Source organism: Micropterus salmoides, unplaced genomic scaffold (assembly GCF_014851395.1).
Source record: "Micropterus salmoides isolate LMB-PRFRI ecotype aquatic unplaced genomic scaffold, ASM1485139v1 Ms_hic_scaffold_8, whole genome shotgun sequence".
Lineage (NCBI taxonomy): Eukaryota > Metazoa > Chordata > Actinopteri > Centrarchiformes > Centrarchidae > Micropterus > Micropterus salmoides.
The window spans coordinates 37,681,404-37,704,609 of record NW_024044570.1 but is presented as its reverse complement, the minus strand read 5'-3'; the positions used below and the strand labels follow the sequence as shown (position 1 = coordinate 37,704,609).

The 23,206-nt window shown below is 40.4% G+C and overlaps 1 protein-coding gene across 8 annotated transcripts in view; it reads left to right on the top strand.

Moving 5' to 3' along the window:
• ppp6r3 (protein phosphatase 6, regulatory subunit 3) overlaps positions 1-19,577 on the top strand; it is a 41,999-nt gene extending 22,422 nt beyond the window's left edge. For 2 of the 8 annotated variants that reach the window (XM_038705122.1, XM_038705123.1), the window contains 11 exons: positions 842-928; positions 1,750-1,847; positions 3,253-3,307; positions 4,991-5,121; positions 7,314-7,489; positions 7,731-7,944; positions 8,086-8,183; positions 10,422-10,617; positions 16,215-16,322; positions 18,727-18,801; positions 18,885-19,577. In XM_038705122.1, coding sequence (XP_038561050.1) covers positions 842-928; positions 1,750-1,847; positions 3,253-3,307; positions 4,991-5,121; positions 7,314-7,489; positions 7,731-7,944; positions 8,086-8,183; positions 10,422-10,617; positions 16,215-16,322; positions 18,727-18,801; positions 18,885-18,936 — 1,290 coding nt within the window. In that variant the 3' untranslated portion in view covers positions 18,937-19,577. The remainder of the gene's footprint in view (positions 1-841; positions 929-1,749; positions 1,848-3,252; positions 3,308-4,990; positions 5,122-7,313; positions 7,490-7,730; positions 7,945-8,085; positions 8,184-10,421; positions 10,618-16,214; positions 16,323-18,726; positions 18,802-18,884) is intronic. The other 6 variants (XM_038705126.1, XM_038705125.1, XM_038705124.1 and 3 more) reach the window with 6 other exon arrangements.
• Positions 19,578-23,206: the final 3,629 nt, after the last annotated feature.

Sequence of the window (23,206 nt, the reverse complement as noted above, 5' to 3'; positions counted from 1 at the left end):
GCCTGGTTCATCTGCTCTGTACTGCTTGACGCAGCTTCTGTCAAAAATAGATTGGGAGTGAATATTGAACTTTTTGCTAGAATAAAAAAACATATTGCAAATCAAATCGCAATATCTGGCAGAAAAATAGCAATTAGATTTTTTTCCCCCAAAATTGTTCAACCCTACAGACTGCCATAGCTCTTGAGAGAGGAAGGGAGCAGAGCCATGTAGAGGGAGGATAAGGGTGATGTGGTGGTTTGGTCAATGGCCCACTGGACTAGACCATGAGCACCATAAGAACGCCGTGCACATCAAAGACAAAATAACCTGGCCCTTTCCTGCTGTCATGTAACATACTTCTCTACATGGCTGTGGAAGGAAACAAATTCACGTAGAACCCAGATGACCCTTGTTTGTACAGAGTCACTGTAATTTGCTGGTTACGTGTTAGCTAACCCTGATTGGTTGTTAGATTCAGACCGGGTCCAGTTTAAAAAAAAAAAAAAAAAAAAAAGCTAAATACTAAGCAGCAGGTTCTCACAGACACACAAAGGAGCTCTTCAATGAAAGATTGTTAGTGAGTAATGCAATGTTCAAAATGGGTTATTATAACCAAAATTATAATTAATTTTGCCTATTACAGCTTTATTACTCGTGGACTGCACTGTACATTTTCAGAAAGATCTAAACAAGGATGCAGCACAGCACAAGCATATGTGAAGACCGGTTTACATGGCATTACATCATGTTAGGACAGCCTGTAGTGTGGAAAGCACACTGAGGCAATCAGTACATTATTTATTTTTTTATTTTTTTTAATCACAGGACAACCCTTTTTGCCAAATTAATTTATCTTTAGGTGAATACACACCACATCCATTCTTCCAGTGATGATGAGGTGGACTTTAAAGACAGTGGCTTTCACCAGGACTCTTCTCTACAGCAAGTAAGAACTAAACACACACCCAAAGCATATATGCGCACAAAGCAGGTCCATAGCCACAGTTGTAGCTCATCTACATATATTCATTAGTTTTACTGAAGCTCTGTTGTTGTGCCGTGTGAGCTTTGTTTGAATATATGGACATCTGTTGGAGGCAAATCCTCTAAGTCTCACCAGAGTTTGTTAGTGATAGACAGTTTACGTTAAACACCTGTGAAAATCAGTCTTACTTGGATAAAATCACATGAGTTGAGTAATTGCTCAGTTGCAAGTGATGATACTATTGATTTCAGTTTCTTTTATCATTTAACAAGATCACTCAGGAATACAGATGTTTTCCTGAAGCCCTCCTTACTGGTTGCTTGTGTAGTGCGACATGCAAAAATATCACAGTATAATAACTATTTCTCAAACCTTTTCACCGTGTGATCCTCAACAGAAAACACTCGCTCACCTCCCCTTTCCCACCAGATCACGTCTACTCGTATCTATTGAAATACATGGAATTCAAAAGCTACCTGTTTCTGTGAACTGGTCTTTAATTGTGAACTATTTTGTGACTTATTATTATGTAGGTACTTGTACAGTTTTAAGTAGAAAATAATTGACAGTTTGTTTTTTAACTAATGTTAAAGCATTTTGACATCTGACTGTAAATGCATGTTTGTGCTGTTTTAGCTATTAACCCGTCTAGCCTAAATGTTATACATTCTTTCTTTTTATAACTCCAGTATGTGTATTTGCTATATCTTGTACTGCAAGTAATGACCAGCTTTGTGTAGAGCCAAGACTATATCATTATCGTTGGTCCTGGGTTTTGCCAGGCCTTTTCTGATTATCAGATGCAACAAATGACGTCCAATTTTATTGAGCAGTTCGGCTTCAATGACGAAGAGTTTGCTGATCAGGACGATGTTGTGGAGTGAGTACTCATCCTGCATTTCTGGACTTGCTGTCTAAGTATTACCCTGTAACACTGAAGGGACAGGGCACTACAGACACTACTAAGCTGGTTGTGTGTTTGATTCCTATTCCTTATATTTCTAAACCATTTTGCTCAGGCATTAAAGCTAATTTCATTATTTTAAAGAGATTTTTTTTTTTTTTCGTTTTTGATATGGCTGCCATAATACATACAAACTACTGCTTAAAGAGGAGAAACCATATCCAGCTGTGTGTAGTCGTGTGCTGTCCCTTTGTGCATTCCTTTAGGGTGAGCTGTTTTTTTGGGTGTAATCTTCTGCCAAAGTTGTGGGAAGTGGGAGATGGCTGTTAGTTGATGATTGAAAATGTCTGCTTCAAGTTAAACTGTTTGTGGGGAAATAGAACCTTTTTTCCCCCCTAGATCTTGGGCTGCGCATTATCAGACGATGCAAAATAAGGCACCTCTTCTGTAACAAAAAAATTGGGCTGGGTGAAATAAGCAATACACCAATACATTTTTGGATACATTACTGTTCTTAAATGGGTGCACAAATGTGTGTGAGGATTGTTGGGTTTGTGTGTGGACAGGTGTTAGTTTACTCTGTGACTGTGTATTGATGAATGAATGAAGCCTTTATTTGTCCCACGGTGGGGAAATTGCAAGAAATTGGAGTAAGCCTCCGGGCCGCAGCTATATTCAGCGCCGCCACTCGCTTCCCAGAAAATAATTAATGCAGACAGCAACATACAACATGATGACCTTTTTGTAGTTTTGAGGCTGCCTAAAATGACTGACCTTCCAATCGGTGTTTATTATAAGCAGTCTGACAGTGTGGATTGAAAGGAAAACAAGCAGTTTTCAGTTAGATGAGAAGATCGATGTTAGTTTAATTAAAGGGTTTCCTGTACTTAGGGCCAGAATGTTTTTAGACTAGCTCAGCATAAAACTAGAAGCAAGGGGAAACTGCTAGCACAACTATTCTAATCAGCAACTATTTTGATTATTGATTCATTGTTCATGAATCAATTTTCAATAGAAATGCCAAATATTTGAGAACATCTCCCTGAACTCTGGGGAATTGTGGCAAGCATTTCAGCAGAGTAATTAATAATGAATTGAATTGTTAGTTGCTGCCATAATCTATATACAGCTATAGTACATATGACTTTGCTTTTCTTTCACCAGTTTACAACACAAAAAATGCATGTTAAAAACAAGTGGCTATCAAATATGTTGCTTCAGCACTCTTTACCATGAAACTGGCATGGAGTGCAAGTAAGTTTGATTTCCCTGCTGTATTGAAGGTGAAGTGTTTCAACTGTGTGCCCATCTGCCTGTGTGTTGCCATATATGTGGATGTCGACCCTAACTAAACTAAACTCTGTTCTCTTTAACATTGCAGTATTCCATTTGATAGAATATCAGACATCAATTTTTCACTGAATACAAATGAAAGTGTAAGTACTTTGATTATTAATATTGAATTCAGAGTTGGTCAGTGAATAAGACGAGAAAGTAAAATTCTCATGAAACAAATGAAAATGTGTTATCAGCAAGGCTTGTCTTATATTTCCTGATATCACTGCTATTCCTTTAGAATTTCCAGTTCTTCCTAAACAAATGTATATGGCAGATGTATAGCATATGGGGATTCACCTTAATAAAATAAAACTGCTATTACCTGCGTTTGAACCAAAAACTTAGAGCATAGCACAAATTTCAAATCCCAAAATCTGATTATTTAAATTTTTTCAAATACTGGACCACTGGAATACAGTGTATTAAAGTATTCAGACCCCTTCACCTTATTCACATTTATTGGCCTTATGCTAAAATAATTTTCCCTTCATCAACCCCTCAGTACCTCATTATGACAAAGCAAAACAGGATGTAATACATTTTTGCAAATGTAATAAAAAGAAACGACTACAAAATCATTGATATAGGTATTGAGACCATTGGCTATGACGCTTGGAATTTAGTTCAGGTGCCTCCCATTTCTCTAAGGGGGCTTTCACACCTGAAAGTCCGAACCAAAGTTCATGTTTTGATACATTTGGTTAGGTTTGGTTTCACACTGCAATTCTGCGACCGCACTAAAGGACTTTATATGACGGACTTGCGTCTTGTCGTCATCATCTATGTGGGCTGCGTCTCCCTGAACTTGACATTGATTGGTTTATTAAACAGTTCAGCGGGCATCTTTGAGAAGAATTAATAAAAAATGAACATATGCATATTTGCCACCACTATATTGTTGTTGTTGTTGTTATGGCATTACTACCTGCAGCACCAACTATATGAAGGCTAGTCGCAATTAAACGTCCTCGTAACATAACATTAACGTTATAACATCACCGACAGGAGGAGAAGATCAGACCCCGAGCAATCCTTCTGCTCCTCCGTTTGAGGAGAGACCAAAGAGATGGGTGGCAGTGTGCTTTTATAGTGGCCGTCTGTTTGAAAAGATGAGCTGTCACAGGAGATTTAGAATGGTGTCCTTATTTCAGTGCATTTTTCCGTGCATTTGTTTGTTTCCAGTTTATACGGCAAACGCAGAACTTACTGTAAATGGCCTGAAAGTCCGAACCATCCTAAAAATGCTTTCACACCAGAAACGAATCGAACCGTGGTTCAGTTTGATCCGGACCGAGACTACTAATTTTCGTCTGTTTGGTCCGGACTGTGGTCCGTGGGAGGTTTCACACCTGTATTTTTGGTTCGGACTAAACTGAAAAGTCCAAAGTACGTACCAAACGAGGTAGGTGTGAAAGCCCCCTAAATCATCTTTGAGATTTAGAGAATCATCTTGAGTTTCTACACCTTGATTGGAGTCCATCTGTGTTAATTCAATGGATTGGGCATGATTTGGAAAGGCACACACTTGACCATATAAGGTCTCAATGTCTGTCACTCCCTCTAAAAAAGAAATATACACACACACACAGTATTTTCATTGAGATGGCTTTGTTTGAGGTCTGCAGTGTAGCTGTTGTGCTAAGATACTGGAGGTATACATGTTAATATCTGCTTCACGGCTGAGTGGCTTTTGTTCTGCAGGGTCCTACCCTAGTTTGTATGTGCATGCACTCTACATACGGTTTTTTTGTAAGTATGTGGCCTGTGTGTGTTTTCCCCAGGCGAATATAGCTTTGTTTGAGGCACGATGTAAGGAGAAAATTCAGCAGTTTGAAGATGCTGGTTCAGATGAGGAGGATATCTGGGATGAGAAAGATGTCACCTTCGCTCCAGAGGCACAGAGACGCACCAGGTCAGCTAAACACACACACAGTTTGTCATACAGAATACATTTCTATTGTGGCTTTTAACTCAAAGAAAGTAATATGCACTTTTCATATTGACCACGTCTAGATTATATACAGACCCAGCAAATCCCACCATAAACACCTAGATATAAGGTGGGCAGCCAACTGTGGTGGGAAGGAACAGGAGAAACAAGAGCACACAGTAGTACAATGCAAGTTCCACATAGAGATGTAAAATAATAGCAATGACATGGTAATATTACAAATATCAATAATAGATATTACAAGGGCTGAAACGATTCAGCGATCAAATCGATCAATAAAATGCTTCGACACAAATTCTTTGCATCGATGCTTTGTTTAATCCATGTAACTTTACAGCACAGTGTTTCGCATGAACATTTATTACTGTCGCACATTGCGCTTACGCTGTGAACACGACGTGATTATGATGGAGCTGTTTGCAAAGTGGAGGAAGAGAGAGAAAATGGCGAGGGGCGAAGAAGAAAGTGTCGAAAGTATGGGATTATTTCAAGCTAAAGAAAACAAGAACTCTGTAATGTTACCGTCCGTCCACCGCAAAACGAAACTTATGTCGCTTCGGCAACAGCACGACGGCATCTGATCAGAAAGCAGCCGGTGTTCTGCCAGCGGACCACAGACAGCCAAAGTAAGCCGCAGTCCTCAGCTGAAAATGTTCACACGTGTGTTTGTTGATCTTCTCTTTGGGCCGTGAGTTGGAACCTCAGAGTCATGAGTTTACTGGGTGTCGGGGTGCTGCACCTGTCTAGTTGCAAAAAAGTAGACAAAAAGAAAACGATTTTTACTGTCCCTCCTTCCAAAATCGTTTATTAAATACATATATAAATATGGATATAAAAAAACTAAACAAAAATGTAATTACAGTTAAAATTATAAAAAATTAAAAGTTTAACAAAACAATTTACTTTTAAAACAAAACATACTAACAGAATCGAACATGACATGCTCTCCTGCTGACAGCCATTTATGAAAAATGTACACAGCGCGGCGGACACGAGTCGCCTCTATCCTGATGAACGGGTTGCCATGGTAGCGACCTGTCAATCAGTTTGCTGTATGACAAACTATGAATTTCTGAAAGGACTAATAAATATTTATCACCTTTAAACGTACACAGCTGAGCCGCTGCCAAGCAAAAGTACTTCTTAAACGATCGATGAATCGTCGAAAAAATATCGAAGCTTTGAATGTTAAAATCATCGTTAGCTGCAGCCCTAGATATTACTATTATTATTATTGTAGCAGGGGGTGTCAAGTAAGAACATAGGTAGGTAGGTGGCCCGCAACCACAGATCCAGAAACGCATGCAGAAAGAGACCGAAGGAGAGAGACAAAGTACAAAACTATGGGAGCGTGAAGAAGTCGAGTTAGTAACATGCAATAATGGGATGAGGATGCATACAGATGGAGAGAGAGAGAAGGAGAGAGGTGTTAGTGCATCATGGGAAGTCCCCTGGCAGTGTAGGCCTATAGCAGCATAACTGGGGGATGGTTCTGTAGCAAGCTCATCAGCAGGTGACGGGTCTTAACAGGAAAAAGTTAATGTGCCACTTCTGACTACACCACGTATCTGTAACACGCCTGCTCAGTGACATTAGTAGTTTCAGGGGGTCTGCCATCCAGAATAACTACATCTTTAGATAATGCGTCTCAGAGGTGTTTGGGCCCCAGTACAATAACTTCAAGAAATTGCAGGTCATCTAGGTTTGTATGTCCTTAAGTTATGCTTGGACTTTTATCCCTACAAGTCAGCCTTCTCCCTAATTTTCTGGTCATTTGTCACACAATATGAGCATCTGCAAGGTCATTTTTGTGTAAAGCAATCATCAAGATGGTAAACATGAACACACTGTGTTCAGTTCTTTAATTATTTTGTGTTGAATGTTTATGTGATTATAGTATGAAGTATAACATTCTGGCAAAAGAAATATAACGTCTAAAAGTCCTAAAAAAACAAACCAACAAAAAAAACAGACAAACAAAATAAAAAAAAGTTTAAAATTTACTAGAATGACTGTAACATTTCCTCTTCACACAGCTACACTTTTTAGCACCTGGTATAACAACCAAGCTGTTTGAGTGTGGACTGCAGCTCCACATGTATTGCACTCACCTGTTGAGTAGTGAGTACTGTTGATCTGTGTTTCCATCTCAGGAGCTCAGGGAGCACAGACAGTGAAGAAAGCACAGACTCGGAGGAGGAGGATGTGAAGCGGGATCCATTTGAAGCTTCCAACCCCACCACCGATGACAGAATGGAAGTCGACGCAGGTTGGTGTACCGAGTACTACATATCAACCCAAGGACAGAGCAATAACAAATGGACCCAAAGTAAGAAAAGTTTTACCTTGACTTGGTTTAGGATTCAAAATAGAATAAGGTTTAGTCCAATTAACGTTTATCACGATTCATTAAATTTGGGATGATTAGATTTATTTTCAGTTCTGATGGGAGGGTTTTGGAATTATTATTCGGTTTTCTGTCATCACAAGTAAAGGTGGAAAGCTTTAGAGATGGTTCCATGCGATCTTCAATATATACTATTTTAATGTATTCTTTCATTATTTTTTAGGGCCAGTATGGACGGCCAACTTTGATGACATCCCCATGGACACAGGTACATCCACAGCTCCGAGCTCCAGTCCCAACAACCCTGCTGCCTCCTCCCCCTTATCCTCATCCCCTTCCACAGAAGCTCTCCCCGAAGCAACATGGAGCTCTTCTTCTGCTGCCACCTCCAACTCCGAAACAGGCTGGGCTGATTTCTCCAACTTCACCCCTGTCAGGTAGGACATCCTGATAGACTCTGGATCAGTTTCTGTTAGTGTGCCTGCAGTGCCTCAGCTACAGAAGAATATTGCTCACTTCTGGATGTCATAGTCTTGTAATGTGAAAAGTGTTTTATAAATAGAATTGCTATCTTTCAGCCCTAAAGACCCTCTGAGGTGCAACTCTCCTGTTGCTATGGAAACCAGCATAGAGACAATAGACCCTCTGGGAGTCAATGCACCCATGCAGCCTGAAGGTGAGATGTGTGCACATGTATGTCTATGTTGACAGAGTATGAGACTTGGGTACATCAGTGTGATCAACCAGGGATCTAACATTTACATGTGCCTGTAATGGTGTTTTCAGACCAAAAGCGAAGTGAGTGTTGGGGGCAGTGCGTTTACATACAAAGTCGGTGCAAAGAAGCGTAGAGCCGTGATTTCCTGTCGTGGGGTGCGGATGGGGTGCTGCCGGCAACGCTTTGAAGCGTTGTTTGGAGAGGACCAGGCAGGGCGGATGAGTAAAACGGCGATGGCCGACGGAGAGCTGCTAAACCTGGGGAGAAGTCGAGGACAGAGCAACGCTTCAGCTTTTGGACTACTTTCAGCGTCTGCCGATGGCCGTGCCGTTCACACTACACAACTTGTTGTCTTGTGACGGGAGTCTTGAAGTTGTTGTGGTGTTCACACTATGTGACTGATCGGTAACAGGAGGTCACACACCACACGAGCTGACAGATATCTAGCATGCCAAATATTTGGAAGAGTAAGCCGACTGGTCTCCAAACCACGTTTTGTCAAGAAAACACACTTAAAATATGAAACAGGAAATGCCGCGAACCTACACACAGGCTACATCTACATCATGTAGTGTGAACTAGGCTTAACGTGCAGGACGAGCTCGGAGTAAACTGCTTTTATTAAATTAGCTTTTTACTTAAAGGGGCATTATGGAGTTTCCAGCGGCTACTAGCGGTGCGGTTTTAAGATTGCAACCAGGCGTCTGCTCGTACGCGTGCTCGCTTGAACTCATGATCGAGCATAACCCGAAACACAACCGCTTTCATACAGAAACACCACAATAAACACAGGAACACCAGCATGCAGGCTGTGGCTTTTCTCCAGACATGTTCAGGCTCTGTTACTTCGATGTTCCCGTCTCAGAGGCAGATCAACACCGGCTCTTTAACGTTACTTCATTCAGCGCAGCGAGCCGCATATCGGTACAATCCTCCCAGAAAAAAGGCAGAGTGACAGCGGCTATAGACAGACAGGGAGAACAGACAGAGCTGGAAACTCAGGTATACTCCCACTGCAACGTTACAGTAATAGTTTTATCTGCTGCAGGTTGAACTAATCCATGCTCGTTACATGATCACAGTACATTTACTGCATTTAGCCGACGTGCTACAGCGTTAGCTCGCCTGCTGCTTCTCAGTAACTATCTTTCTTATCTGTGAATCTTTCACTGGAGGCTCAGCAATGTCAGCACAGCTACATGTATTGGGTGATGATGAAACGGTTAGTGAGCTGGACTGAATATTATTATTAATATATTATATTACTGCATGTCGTTAGCTGCCGTGTTGTAGCTGTAGCCCAGAGACCTCACATTAAAAGCAGAATAGTGGCTGATTCAAGCAACGGAGAAAACAGGCGTGTGCTTCATTTCTAAGTGACTTTTGAGCCCATTGACAATAAGGCAATGACAATTTGATTGATTACATATAGCCCCTTTAAGTTTTGAGGATTACAACGTTGATTTATCTTCACTGGAGCTTCTCAGCAGCTAGCTTCTGTGAACATCCGGTTCCAATGTTGTTGTTAGCGTCGGTTGGCACCCAGAGCTCTGAGTCAGACTACTACTTCATATTTGTATGAAAAATTGAGAAAACTGGACATTACTTGGAGAAAAGAAAGAGAGGAAGTTGAACTACCTGCTGAGTTCCTAAAATATGTATCTTTATTCCAGCTATTGTTGTACTTTACTGTAAACAAGTTAGCACAGCCCTGATCAATCCGAACGCCGTTTATTTAAAAAGTTGCTCTCCTACTGACAGACCTGACAAAACATGAATTTGTGTGTTTAACAAAAATCGGCATCATGTTGTAGTTATTCCGGCATCAGTTTCATCCATTTATTGCAATTAAATCACAGCAAAATGTTTACTTTGGGTTCGTACAGCTGTAGTAATTGCGGATTGTGGTTATTTGCGCCATCGCGTTGTGTGTGAACACTTGGCAGTAGTACAGTGATAAAACCCACGTGCCGAAAGCATTGCGAGGATTAAATTTGCGTTTGGTCTGAGTTGTGTGAAATTTAACACTGGCTACTTAATTTGATTTGATTGTCTTTCAGTAGCAACATCTAAATAAACCACAATGTGAATATGTCTCCTGTCAGGGTAGCTGTGAATTGTGTGTTGAAACAACTTAAAGGATCTTGATCTTGGTCAGATCTGACACCTATTGTCGCCTTTCTTAACACTTCTCAGACTGTGATGGCTGGTTGGGCACCAGTGTGGCTTCTCTCTCCTCCACCTCACCTAAGGATTGTGGGAGATCAAAAGCAGAGGAAGAAATGGCCTGTTGTGAGCAGCGCAGCATCACTGAGACAGTCATCAATGGCTCCATGAAAGAAACTGTCAGCCTCACTGTTGACGCCAAGACTGAGACCGCTGTCTTCAAGAGGTTCGTTAAACACACCCTTACAAAAAACTCTACATAGCTCTCTTTGCTAAATGACTGAATGTTTTTAGTAGCAGTTTCGCTGCTAATGTTGTTCTGGCATTCAAAAAACCCTAGAGGCGAACATTGGAATGCGCTGACATTTTGGTGTCTTTACCAGAATGGCTACTTGTCAGGATTTGTCTCATTAGTGTCACATCCGTTTTCTAATGAGGGCCCTCACACTGTCACTCAGTCACAGTCCTGTAGAGGTATTGTTAAATTTAACACCCAAGTTCCGAGATGGGCCCCAGGCAATGCATCTACTGGCTGGAGAGTGTTTGTTTAATAGTTAACTAATATTATTTGTGCTACAATTTAATTCTCTGATCTACAATTTAGCCTCTGTGACCAATGTTTCGGGGCTTCTGGTATAGCAACAGATATTGGGTTAATGCTTATCCAGGCCAAGATTTCCTCTTTGGTCATTGTTTACATTCCAAGTAGTAATCTCGGAACCAATCAGCTGTTGTCTGATGACAAATTTAATCCAAATACATGGTTTTTTTTTAAAAAAGCTGACAAGGACACAATTTTGGTATGGTTGGCCAAACCCTACAAAAGTCTTGTCATTTGCCTAGATTTTACGTTCATAAACAAATATGTCTATAGAGATTAGGATAAAAACAAACAGTCAGAGCACTGCTATGGAAATAGGGCCATTTGACTGGCTTTGTTTGTTTTTTTTGTGCTCATTCACTTTCACTGTCTAATACTTTGTGATGTCTATAGCTCATATAACAGAATGGCATAAAAAAATACATGGCCAAAGCAATGTGATAATAAATCGCTGTACACTAATTGTATATTTAGGCTTTAAAATAAGATTCCATCACCCAGTCCTCAGAGGAGTGATTGCTACATACTTTGTTTATGAAATGCTTGTCTATCCTAAATCCACAGGTTTTCAAGTTGGTTGTCTTCTGTCCTTGTGTTCCCTTGTTGATGCTGCATTATATTGTCTGTTTGTCTGAGTAAATAACAACTGTCTGATTAACTGAGCGACACTTACAACCTGAGCTTCCCCTCCTCTCTCTCTTGCTGTGCGTTGTGGGTGTGGTCTTCTTCAGAGTTTTGAAATCTTATCGGTATGTACAGCCAATCAGAGATCAGCCTGCGGCCGTGATGTAGTCTTGTTGTCACGTCAACCACCAACTTTTCTTTCCTAATTTTGATCTTCTTTGGTTTCAGCTCCTTGTTTGTTTATTTCATTATCTCCATTCTGCATGTGTTTTTACTGAAGGTGTTGTCCAACTGCAGTTTTTTTAAGTTTATTAAATTTTCTGATGGCTTTTATCTTAACAGGCCAAACTTATTTAAGACCAAATTATTATTTAAATTACACAAATGACATTGCCCTGAAGTGAAGGCCAGTTTTTGGATGATACTCCTGTTAAATACCTTTTTAGGCTACAAAATGAATTGCATTCAGTGTCAAAATATACTGTAGGGAGTGAGGTAGGGCTGGACCCCAATATTCGAATATTCATTTGTTTGGTAGGTTTTCGATTTTCATTTTTGGGATTTGATTTTTTCGCGCACCTAATCTGCACTCACAGCAGTGAATGTAACACTCAAGTTCATATCAAAGGGAAAACAAAACGCCAAGGTTGACCCTCGGGAGTGATGATGGTCTTGGTATTTCGGCCGTCTGCAGTTGTCTCCACAAATTCTTCGCTCAGCTTGAACCTGACCTTGGTTGTCTTGAACGTACTTTCAGACTTCATTGAAATAGCCCCAGCAATACCTCAGCTGTGTGGGAGCACTTTAAATTGAGTGATGACAACTACAGTGTGGCAGTCATGGGGTTTATTAATTAACAATTGCTTAATTTCATTACAGATCAAAACAGTTAAATAGCTACATTTTAAAGTTAATTAGCAAACTGCAGACTCACTCACACAAACAAACAACATAAATAACATAATAATTTTATACGCCTACTGTAAAAGAACATTTAGTAGGATTATGATAGTAGTATCATAAGAGTTAAAAGCAAATTTTGCACATGTTTTATTTACGCTATTGGAAATGGCGCTTATCCCATATGCTCTCCCTTGACTAATCTAAATTCCCGGATTCTGCTCAGGTTAGCCTCTCACAGTCTCTCATTAGCGGTGCGCCAATTAGGGTTGGGCGATGTCTACAAAATTGCCATCAGACGAGGTCTACATTGAAACATTGTGATGGACGATGGCATTGGGTGGGGCGTCTTATGCGTATTCACACCTAGACTTCATTCGGTAAAATACTTGCTTATTACGCTACAAGTGGCGGACACGGTGGATACAAGCATGGACCAGGTAAAGCAACAGTGAACACAGTGTGCCATTAACAAGCCGGCATGTGGCTCACCTACTGCTGTGAAAAGGGATCACGGGTGGAAAACTCAAGCTCTTTTGGGCGAGCTTGAAAAACATACTGCTGATGGAGAAAGTCAGGGGAGCCCAACACTGCTTGCAGCTTTAATGTGTATTCCTTTCTGTTATTTTGTGTTTTTTTTAATAAAATAACACTCTATGCTCCCTTGACTTTCTATTTATATTGAGTTTAACACAGCATTGCATGAGTTCACGTTCACATAATCAGTTCACGAAAACATGAGCATGTTCAGTGTCCGGCGCACTGTATGGACATGTCTGCGCTGTCAGACTTTTGGATTTTTATTTGAAGAAGACTCCGACCAGTAGGCCTACGTTATTTCCGCCTATGTAGTTGCGTATGTGTAAACAGCATCTGTGTTCCCTGATTTGGAACATGCAAAAAAAATTCTAAGTAACACCCAATACACCCCTGACACTCAGCCAGTGAACGTACACATTAGGGCTGCACTTAACGATTATTTTTCAAATCCATTAATCAAACGTTCATTTTTCGATTAGTCAATTAATCTAACGTCTTCTTTTGTTGTATTTTAAAGAAGAAAAATTAAGCCTATTACTCAATTAATACAAAATAAATATCAAAAACATGTCTAATTAACAAATCAAAATTTTATGCGATCATCCTTAGAATGATGATGATAGTAGCGTATCTTAAAATTGATCCAATTTCCACGTCCCAGCTGGGTTATAACAATAAGTGACATTAATAACTTAAAACTTTACATGTTTCTGACATGGACTTATTTCAATATTGAGTAATATGCAGTATGATAATCATAGGCAAATGTATGTCTGCAATACAATAATAAAATCAGACACAGGCTACGGTGTGTGTGTATATATGGAGAGAGGGAGAGAGAATTATTATGTACATGTCAGAGGTGGATGAGAGATACAGGTACACATACATGTACACGTATACACAGTGCGATGGAGCATAGTGCGAAGAATACCGGAATAAATAAGTATTATGTGCAGGCGTTATATACTTGAGGTAGGTGGATTTGGTATACAGTATATACAATATGAAAATATAACAATGATCACTATGAACAGCTCTGAAATAGAGAATGATGAATAAATAAGTGGTCAGTAAACAATCCACTCAATTCAGTTCTGCATAGTGGAACAGATAATGCGTGGCCCTTTGTGTGCTTAATAGGTTACATAAAACAATACATAATTTTATAATAAACTAGAAAGATGGATGCATTTTCCTTTTTTCAGATGCTTCTAATTTGAATGAAATCACAATAAGCAATGTTTTATGTACATATGAAACTGCTGTGTCAACACAGCTGCTGCATTTGGAGTACAATTTATACTTCTATGTCAACTCTACGCCTCAACTCCCTATAGCATAGCCTGACGAGTACCTCCCCAAAGGTGTAACTACACGTCACGAAGCAGACCGCAAGAACTAACTAGTACCAGTACTGATTGATCTGAGAAAAGCTAAAATCGGCCGATAATAACTCATGTAACTGACGCTTTTATCCAAAGTTTGCACACCTCTAGAGCAGCTAGGGGTTAAGTGTCCCAGGTCTTATCCACTGCACCATCAACACCCCGCTACATTTTGACCTTCCGATTTATCCATTGGGCTCTAGATGGAATGAAATATTGTTTCTTCAGGACCAGGGTATGTTAACAGAGTAGCAGCCAAAGTATACAGGATGACGCAGCTTTTTTCAAGCATTGAAATGTTTAATAGCTAGCTGGTGACGGTGTTTCATGTCATGTGCTCAGCAACACAGACGGTAACCGGCTATTGTCACATCCATACACGTGCTTAGGCGAGGAAGTTATTTTATATTAAACAGAATATTAGACTACTTGACAGCCTCCATATGCTGCTGAACACACAGTGAAAGTGGGTCTGACAGAGGCTACTCTCACGTGGGCAGCGCTCCTACTTGTTTACAAAGCTTGACCGGACATATCTTAATTTATGTAACGGAATATCTGACTCCGCCCACACAGCCACATGTGCTTGCATCTGCTGATGTGGTGGCACTTCTGTGAGTTTGTTGAAGTGATGAGCTCTTGCTAGCGTGCTGACTTTGATATGACGGCCTGTGTGTCTGTGCGAAGGACCTGCTAAGCCCCGCCCTTGCAGAAACACCGACGGAGAGGACCGAAGCAGTGCCTGTAAACACCAAAACACAGCAGTGTAGTTTTTCTGTTCGTTTGGCTGTGGGCAAAAATGCTTAAAACAGTGGTAGGGGAAACACTGCTGTCAACTATAGTTCTTAGAAAGAATGACAATCAGATTTGGCCAAAATCAGTATCGGCAGGTCAGAGGGTTAAAAAAAAAATCTGTAGTCGGAATCGGCCAGGAAAAATGCGACTGGTGCATCTCTAACTAGGATTAATAATAACAGTCCAACCTTTAAATTACTAAGACTTATGTTAAATTACTAACAAGAAAAACAGCAGATATTGACATTTTTCAAGCTGGAACCATGAAATGTTTTTACATAAAATTACTATTATCAAATTAGTTGATCAATTGAATACTGTATGGTTCACATCCCTACTATTGTGGTACTATTTTCCCAAGGTTGGCGGGTCTGTAATCATTTTTGTTAAAACTTAGACTATGTTTAACCGAGCGTGAAAGGCATTTGGTTATTGTTGCAATTGTGGAACACTTTCCTTTTTCTTCAGAGATTTTTAATTGGTCTCACATTCTTCTTTTAGCATGACAGCTTCTTTTCTGATATGGACAAGTGCTGAATAATTGTTTTGTAGCAACTCAAATGTTGGTTGTTTGTGGGTGCATAGCTTATACTGAGGCCTCATCAAGATTATTGGTGGTTCTCTGAGACAAAGCAAGACTGACGGCTGGCACAATCAATTTTGGTCTAATCAGTTTCCAAATAAGTTCATAGGCCTGCCTACTATTTGCTGGCTCTGTAGCTACAACATATGGTAGCTAAACAATTAAAACAGTTGACTTTCTCCATTTGCTGTACATTTTGATGCTTTTCCTACATGCTGTTCAGTTACCCATTTCACCTCCTCATCCTTTTACTGTGTGTTCCATCAGTCAGTTCAGCATGCATCCCTGTTCACATCTCACTGTGTCCTGTGTGCTTCTGTTGGGGAAAGTGGTTGGTATGAATCACCTCATGGTATTAATGTATATTTGTGTGTGTTACCTGTGTGTTCCAGTGATGAGGAGAAGAGTGCTTCTTCAGAGAAGTTCTCAGTAGTGGAGTGTGTGGATTCGGAGAGAGCGGGCTTCAACAGCTCAGCGTTAGCCTGCTGTCCCAAAACAGGGTCAGACACCCACACACACAAAGACACACACACACACACACCACTTGGATAAAAAATGTGTGCACAGGCTGTGCAGATGTCGTTTTTTTTTTTTAACTCCTCGTCTTTCAAATTTTGAACAGTCAGTATCAAAATTTCCACATATCTGGACCAACCTGGAAAAAAAGCACTGATTTTCTGTAGTTTTGAAGTGATATATTTTTAAACTAGTCTTTAAGTTAAATTTTACATAAACACTCCTAAATCAAAATTGCCTCAAGCTGCTGTAACCAAACTTGGAGCACGTGTTGGGATGCTAGGTTCGAGCTTCACTGAGCGGTCCAGTGATATACTGCCACTACGGGCGCCACAAATTTCAATCTCTTTATTGATTGCATAGAATAGTATGAAATTCGGCACAATCAAGGCTCAGTAAATTTGGTAATTACTAAATAAATAGGATGTGGCTAATTACAACTAATGTAAATTTCCCAGTCCGTCACACTCTAAACACTTAACATTTTTTGTACTGTGTGCACATTTTTTATTTCATCTTAATTTTTACAAAATCTTCAATACACCCTAAACCAGCAGAAAGATATGAAATTTTTTGAATTTTAAACAAACAAAAATACCTCAGTCTTGCACGCCTCAACATGTGAGAAGGTGTGCATGTCTCTCCACTGGTGCAATAGCTTATTCACCTTCTCTGGGTATGCAAAGTTCCAGGGTTCAAATTCCCAGTTGGCCAAGGTCCTACCTGCCAACAAAACATGTCAGTTTCTGGATGTGGTGTTTTCAAGTGCTCATTGAAGTCCTGTTAGTTTGAAGGTAGTCTATTGCCCCATTGCTAAAAGTGTTTGTGCATCAAAACAGGAATTTCTAGAAACACCAGGTGGCACGTGGGTTGCAAAGAGTCAATTCTTTCATCGTTGTAATCTCAAGTCATTGGTCAGGGCTCCAGACTGCGACCAAATTGTCGCATTTTACGAGTATTTTTATTCGCACGTGCAACCTGCAACATTTCATTTTTCATGTTTCTGTTGGAAAAACAAGGAGGGAGTGAGTCTTGCCAGAGGGCCATTTTGGCCTGCCGTTTATTGTCAACTTGACCAGCGGCAGCGATAATATAGCAAGCTTTTTAAAAAAATATATAACGAGCAATACAATCCATGCATCCTCCGCGTTTCTCTGCCAAAGATATGTTGGTAACCGTTAATTAGAGTTAAGAACTTCCACGCAGCTGGCCACATGTTTTAGTTTGTGTGTGTCTCAAACATTTTCAGATGGAGAGCAACGCTCCGCCTGCGTTCTTACTTGAATCCATAGTACAGTCTATGCATATGCTCCTCATGTGAACAGACAGACACTGCTCTATAGGTAGTAACCATAGCAATGGCTTCTGTCCGCTGCTGAATCTCAGCCTGTACAACTGTATTTTCTTGCTATAGAAAACATTAAAATATATCTTCTAGAAATTATTAAAAGAGCTTTTGGACTTTTACATTATAGGTCTAATGTTACTTGCATTTATTGTTGTAGCTCATGTTCAGATTCAGTGAACGTGTGTGTGATGTTTGATACGACTGATTCTTGAATATAAAGATCATTTGAGCAAACTCTGTATATCTTATCTCTCAGTGTAGGCTAATTGTTATTGTGTCTAGCCTTGTTCTTGTGTATGTGCTATGATTGGTGTAGGCTATTTTTCTGGAGTTTTTATGGGGGCACCCATAGCCACCCTGAAAACTCTGTTCAGACAGGCTAATTGAATGGTCAGTCCTAAAAGTTTGTAATGTGGATAACTTGTTTCCCCCAGATGAATATAGTAGCCAAATCTATCAACAAACAGGGTTAGTCTGTAACATTAGCGGTCTGGTGGTTTGCGTGAACAGAGTGGCCTGAGAATGAGTCAAATTACTAATGCGTTTCTGTAATAATATTACTTTCCCAACACTGGAAACCGCTGGTCCAGTCGTTCCAAAACATAGTCAGGAACATCTGCAGTCACTGATCTTATTGTGTTGAAATGGTTAAATCCGTTCCAGTTATACAAGCCAATTCGTTTATCAAAATAGCAACAAATGTAGTCATGTGAAACACATCTTCAATGAAGGTCATAAGCTAAATCAGATGTTTCGGAAGGTAGATATGTATACCTCAGTGGTGACTGAAAATCAAGACTCTTGCATCTTTCTTAAGCAGTCAAATGCTTGCAGTCTCATCGGATCCCGTCATTGCTATATATATATATATATATATATATATATATATATAATTATGTTTTTGAAAGGATTTAAACATCTTGGACTGCATCTTACATTGTACCAATATTGGTTTCCATTGATCCAGCAAGTGATGTGTTCATGTTATTCTAGGCTAGCTATTAGTGAAATTTGTCTCTTCTCTCCTGTGTGGCTGGAAGCAGTGAGAAGTGTCGGTCCACGGTGGAGCTTCTCAACGGCCCTCTAGAGGAAATGTCAGCCATAGAGGAGGCCAAGTAAGTCTTGACTGGACTTGTGCACTATGTGTGAGACTTGGACCTAGAAGCCTCTCACATTATATCTTTGTGTTTCTTCCCAGACTGGACCAGAGTTCCGTGCCCTCAGAGCCAGCAGTAAATGGGCCAGCATGAGGGTTGCCAGTGCCAGCCAATGGCCAGCCTGTTCTGCCATGCAGGGCCCTCCTCCTGGCCAGCCATCGGAGGCTACTGCTCAGAGCTGTACCAATCACACGCCCCCACCAGGACCAGCAATACTCCCATCGGCTTATCACTGACAGGCAAACAGAAGGGTGTACAGACACACGATAAACTGAAAAGCAAAATGAGAGACATACTCAAATGGATACAGAATAATTTTTTTTCTGCATTTGTTTATATACTATTGTTCTTATGAGGCGATGTGCAACTGATATCTTGCCACTCAAAATTAAATAGTGATGTTGCTATAGTTAAAGAAATGATTGTATGAATAAAATATTTTATAAAAGAAACATGTATACAGAAACATAAGATGAATTAAGACAGAAACGGGAGTAGCTGATTGGTGACCCAACCAACCACCAAACTTGTTACTGACTGGATCTGTCTGACACAATACAGCAGTTGCTATATTTAAAATTCTCACCCACCATCGGTCTGTCTCTGAGCGAAGCTGCTCCTATGAAACGAAACACATTTTAAAAACCATACTTAAAGTTTTATTTTCCTGCAGGTATTATTTGTAAATGTTTTTCTCTTGTATTCTTCATCAAGTAAGATTTAATAAGCTTTTTTGGAATCGTTTTTATTTTTAAAATGGAAGTAAGATGATGGTTGTGTGTTGATGCTAAAGGGTCATACCAATGTGACCTCTCCCCTTCTAGCAGACTACATGCGTGTTAACTAGGTTCCTACCTCCCAGCTAGAAGGCTAAACGGGAGAGGTACATGATGTCATCACCCCAGTCTAAACTGGGAGCAGTATAATTATGCTGAGCTTCTTTAGTAACAACAAAACTTTTTTTCAGAACCACAGTCCTCTTCTTTTGCCTTTTTATACCAGTGGTTCTAAACTTGGGGGGGGGGGGGTCCTTTTTGTTGCATTCACATTTAGAAAATTCAATTGCAGTGTTGAACACTGATTTATGTAGCTACAGCATTTAGTTAGGGGAGTGAAAGGGCTGTTAAAACTACACGCAGGAACGTGAAATGAAATACATTTAGCAAATGAGTTATGCTCTGCCAGATTCGCCAGCCTTGTAGAGCCAGGTGTGATTAAGTCATTTATTGATGAAAATTTATACCCAAAGAGAACTAGTTAGAAAATTTTCGAGCCCTGGAATGGCCATAGAAATTGGAAAATAAAGTCGTCCCCACATTTTGATTAATTTGTGTGTAGATACAGGTTCCCATTACTCAACACTCAGATAATAGAGACATTTAGAAAGTCTGACATTTAAGGAATTCCTGCGCAGGAGACTGATGAACACTACTGTGTAAACATCTTTCTTGTCAAGGTGGTGGTGGCAAATCAGCGGTACGTATACAGGGGGCTCAGGCAAAACAAGTGAGGGTGAAGAAGTTGAACGTGGCTCAACGTACGCGGTAACACATTGACATCTGACAAGACACGGTTAGCCAATCATATCGGTGCATCAAGGGCTTCCAGCTGTCCATTCTGCATTTATTAGTAACCAAAGCAACAACCCCACTCTAGACCCTTTGCTTTGCAGTGATGTTTAATCCAAGAATCCAATTTGAGTAAAGCATCTGAGTGGAAAGTGTTTTTAGTGCTGTTGTCAGTCTAAACACACCCTTGTTCAACCCTTTTCTTTGAATCACCACCTCTACTTGAAATTCCGCCTTCATGAGGTGTTGGATTGACTTGGTTGTGTTCATACATATTGTAGTTACCTCTGTATAAATGGCCTTTGTGCTTTGGTTTGGTCTTCACTAGTTCCTGATTTAAAAAGAAAAGAAAAAAAAAAGTCTGGCCTTTAAGCTGCCAGATGCTTAACTTTTTCTTCACATTGTAAAGGACCAATTGTTGCAATGGGCCAATTGTTAGTCTACTGGGAAAAAATACAAAAATGAAGATCAGCTGTTGCAGCATTTCTCCTGAATATCCGTCCACTTAGGTTAATGTTTGGCACTAATCCCTAAATAGACCTGTTACCGGTACATCTACATGTAGCAGGAAGTTAAATGATTTACATGTTGGTAGAAACGACTCATCTGCAGGCTTCCTTCCCACTTGTTTCCCCTCACTAAATGTCTTTGCATCCCATGACTCACTGGTTGGGATTTGTTGAAATGTACCAGCATTGGGAAGGGAAGAAGCTATTTACCGATGAAAATATAATTAACTCCACCTTGTTTTGTCAGATTGATTAAATTTTTATCTTCATTTCTGAAGCCCAGTGGTCTTTGAAGATGCTTTATTGGGGTCATCCATCATAGCTGAGGTTTTTATTAGTCATGTTGCACAATGTGACTAGGTTTCTTAAGAGATTATTTCTTGAGGACTCAAAAACTTATTTACAGACAGACAGTGGAAAACTGGCAATCTCCATGCAATTACCCAGCTGTCAATGTTCTAAAAAGGGGCAGATGTCTTTCATCTGATTAAATATTTCACTGGAATCTTCATTTACATTTAATGTGACACTGCATTTGATGGTAGTTATCAGTTGCCGTTAAAATCTTCCTATCCGCTGAGGCTTTTCTGTATTTAACACCAGCGTAAATGTTCATTTTAAAGGCAAGTGTGATTAAAAAAGGCAGACTGGAGAAGTTACGGATTTTGATGGTGGCCTTGAAAAGGTAAGTTATATTTGTTTCCCCCCCCCCCCATTTGGAACAAAATCATTGGAAGGTGCCAGGTGAGCTCAAACCAAACTTTGAGCATCCATCAAAGTTGTTAGACAAAAAGTATCTTACTGTTTATCAAGTCAAAGCTTAATTAGTAAAACACTTAAATTCACTTTAAAATGTAGACTGCCATTACTACATTACCTTAATAGGTACTATTCTTAGAGTTAATATCCTCTGTACGTGTGTCTGTATATTTTCCCTCCCTTGTGTCATGTGACTCGTTAGTGTTACAAGGTCTCAGGAGTGAATGGGAAGCAGGTGTGTTAAATTTGGTGTTATCGATCTCACTCCCTCATACTGGTCACTGGAAGTTCAATATGGCACCTAATGGATCTGGGGGGGAAAGAATGGTTGCTCTACATAAAGATGGCCTAGGCTATAAGAAGATTGCCAAGACCCTGAAACTGAGCTGCAACAAAGACCATACAGCGGTTCAACAGGACAGGTTCCACTCAGAACAGACCTCACTCAGAACAGGCCTCGCCGTGGTCGACCCAAGTTGTGTACACATGCTCAGCGTCATATCCAGAAGTTGTCTTTGGGAAATAGACGTATGAGTGCTGCCAGCATTGCTGCAGAGCTACAGTTCATTGAGGGAACCATGAATGCCAACATGTACTGTGACATACTGAAGCAGGGCAGGATCCCCTCCCTTCAGAGACTGGGCCGCAGGGCAATATTCCAACATAACGACCCCAAACGCACCTCCAAGACAACCACTTCCTCGCTAAAGAAGCTGAGGGTAAAGGTGATGGACTGGCCAAGCATGTCTCCAGACCTAAAACCTATTGAGCATCTGGGGCGTCCTCAAACACGGTAGAGGAGCACAAGGTCTCTAACATCCACCAACTCTGTCATGGAGGAGTGGAAGAGGACTGCAGTTGCAACCTGTGAAGCTCTGGTGAACTCCATGCCCAAGAGGGTTAAGGCAGTGCTGGAAAATAATGGTGGCCACAAAATATTGACCCTTTGGGCCCAATTTGAACATTTTTACTTAAGGGTGTCCTCACTTTTGTTGCCAGCGGTTTAGACGTTAATGGCTGTGTGATGTGTTATTTTGAGGGGACAGCAGATTTACACTGTTATACAAACTGTACACTCACTACTTTACATTGTAGTACAAAGTGTCATTTCTCACAGACGCTCAATAGGATTGTGATCTGAAGAATTTGGAGGCCAAGTCAACACCTTGAACTCATTGTGTTCCTAAACTACTATTGAACCATTGTTGCTTTGTCAGGGAGCATTATCCTGCTGAAAGAGGCCACTGCCATCAGGGAATACCGTTCCCATGAAAGTGTGTAAATGGTCTGCAACAATGCTCATGTAGGTGGTACTCGTCAAAGTAACATCCACGTGAATAGCAGGACCCAAGGTTTCCCAGCAGAACATTACCCAAAGCATCACACTGCCTCTGCTGGGAGGTTTCTTCCCATAGAGTATCCTGGTGCCACGTGATGACTACACGGGCCAGCCTTTGCTCCCTACGTGCATCAATGAACCTTGGCGACCCTTGACCCTGTTGCTGGCTCATAGCTTTTCCTTCCGTA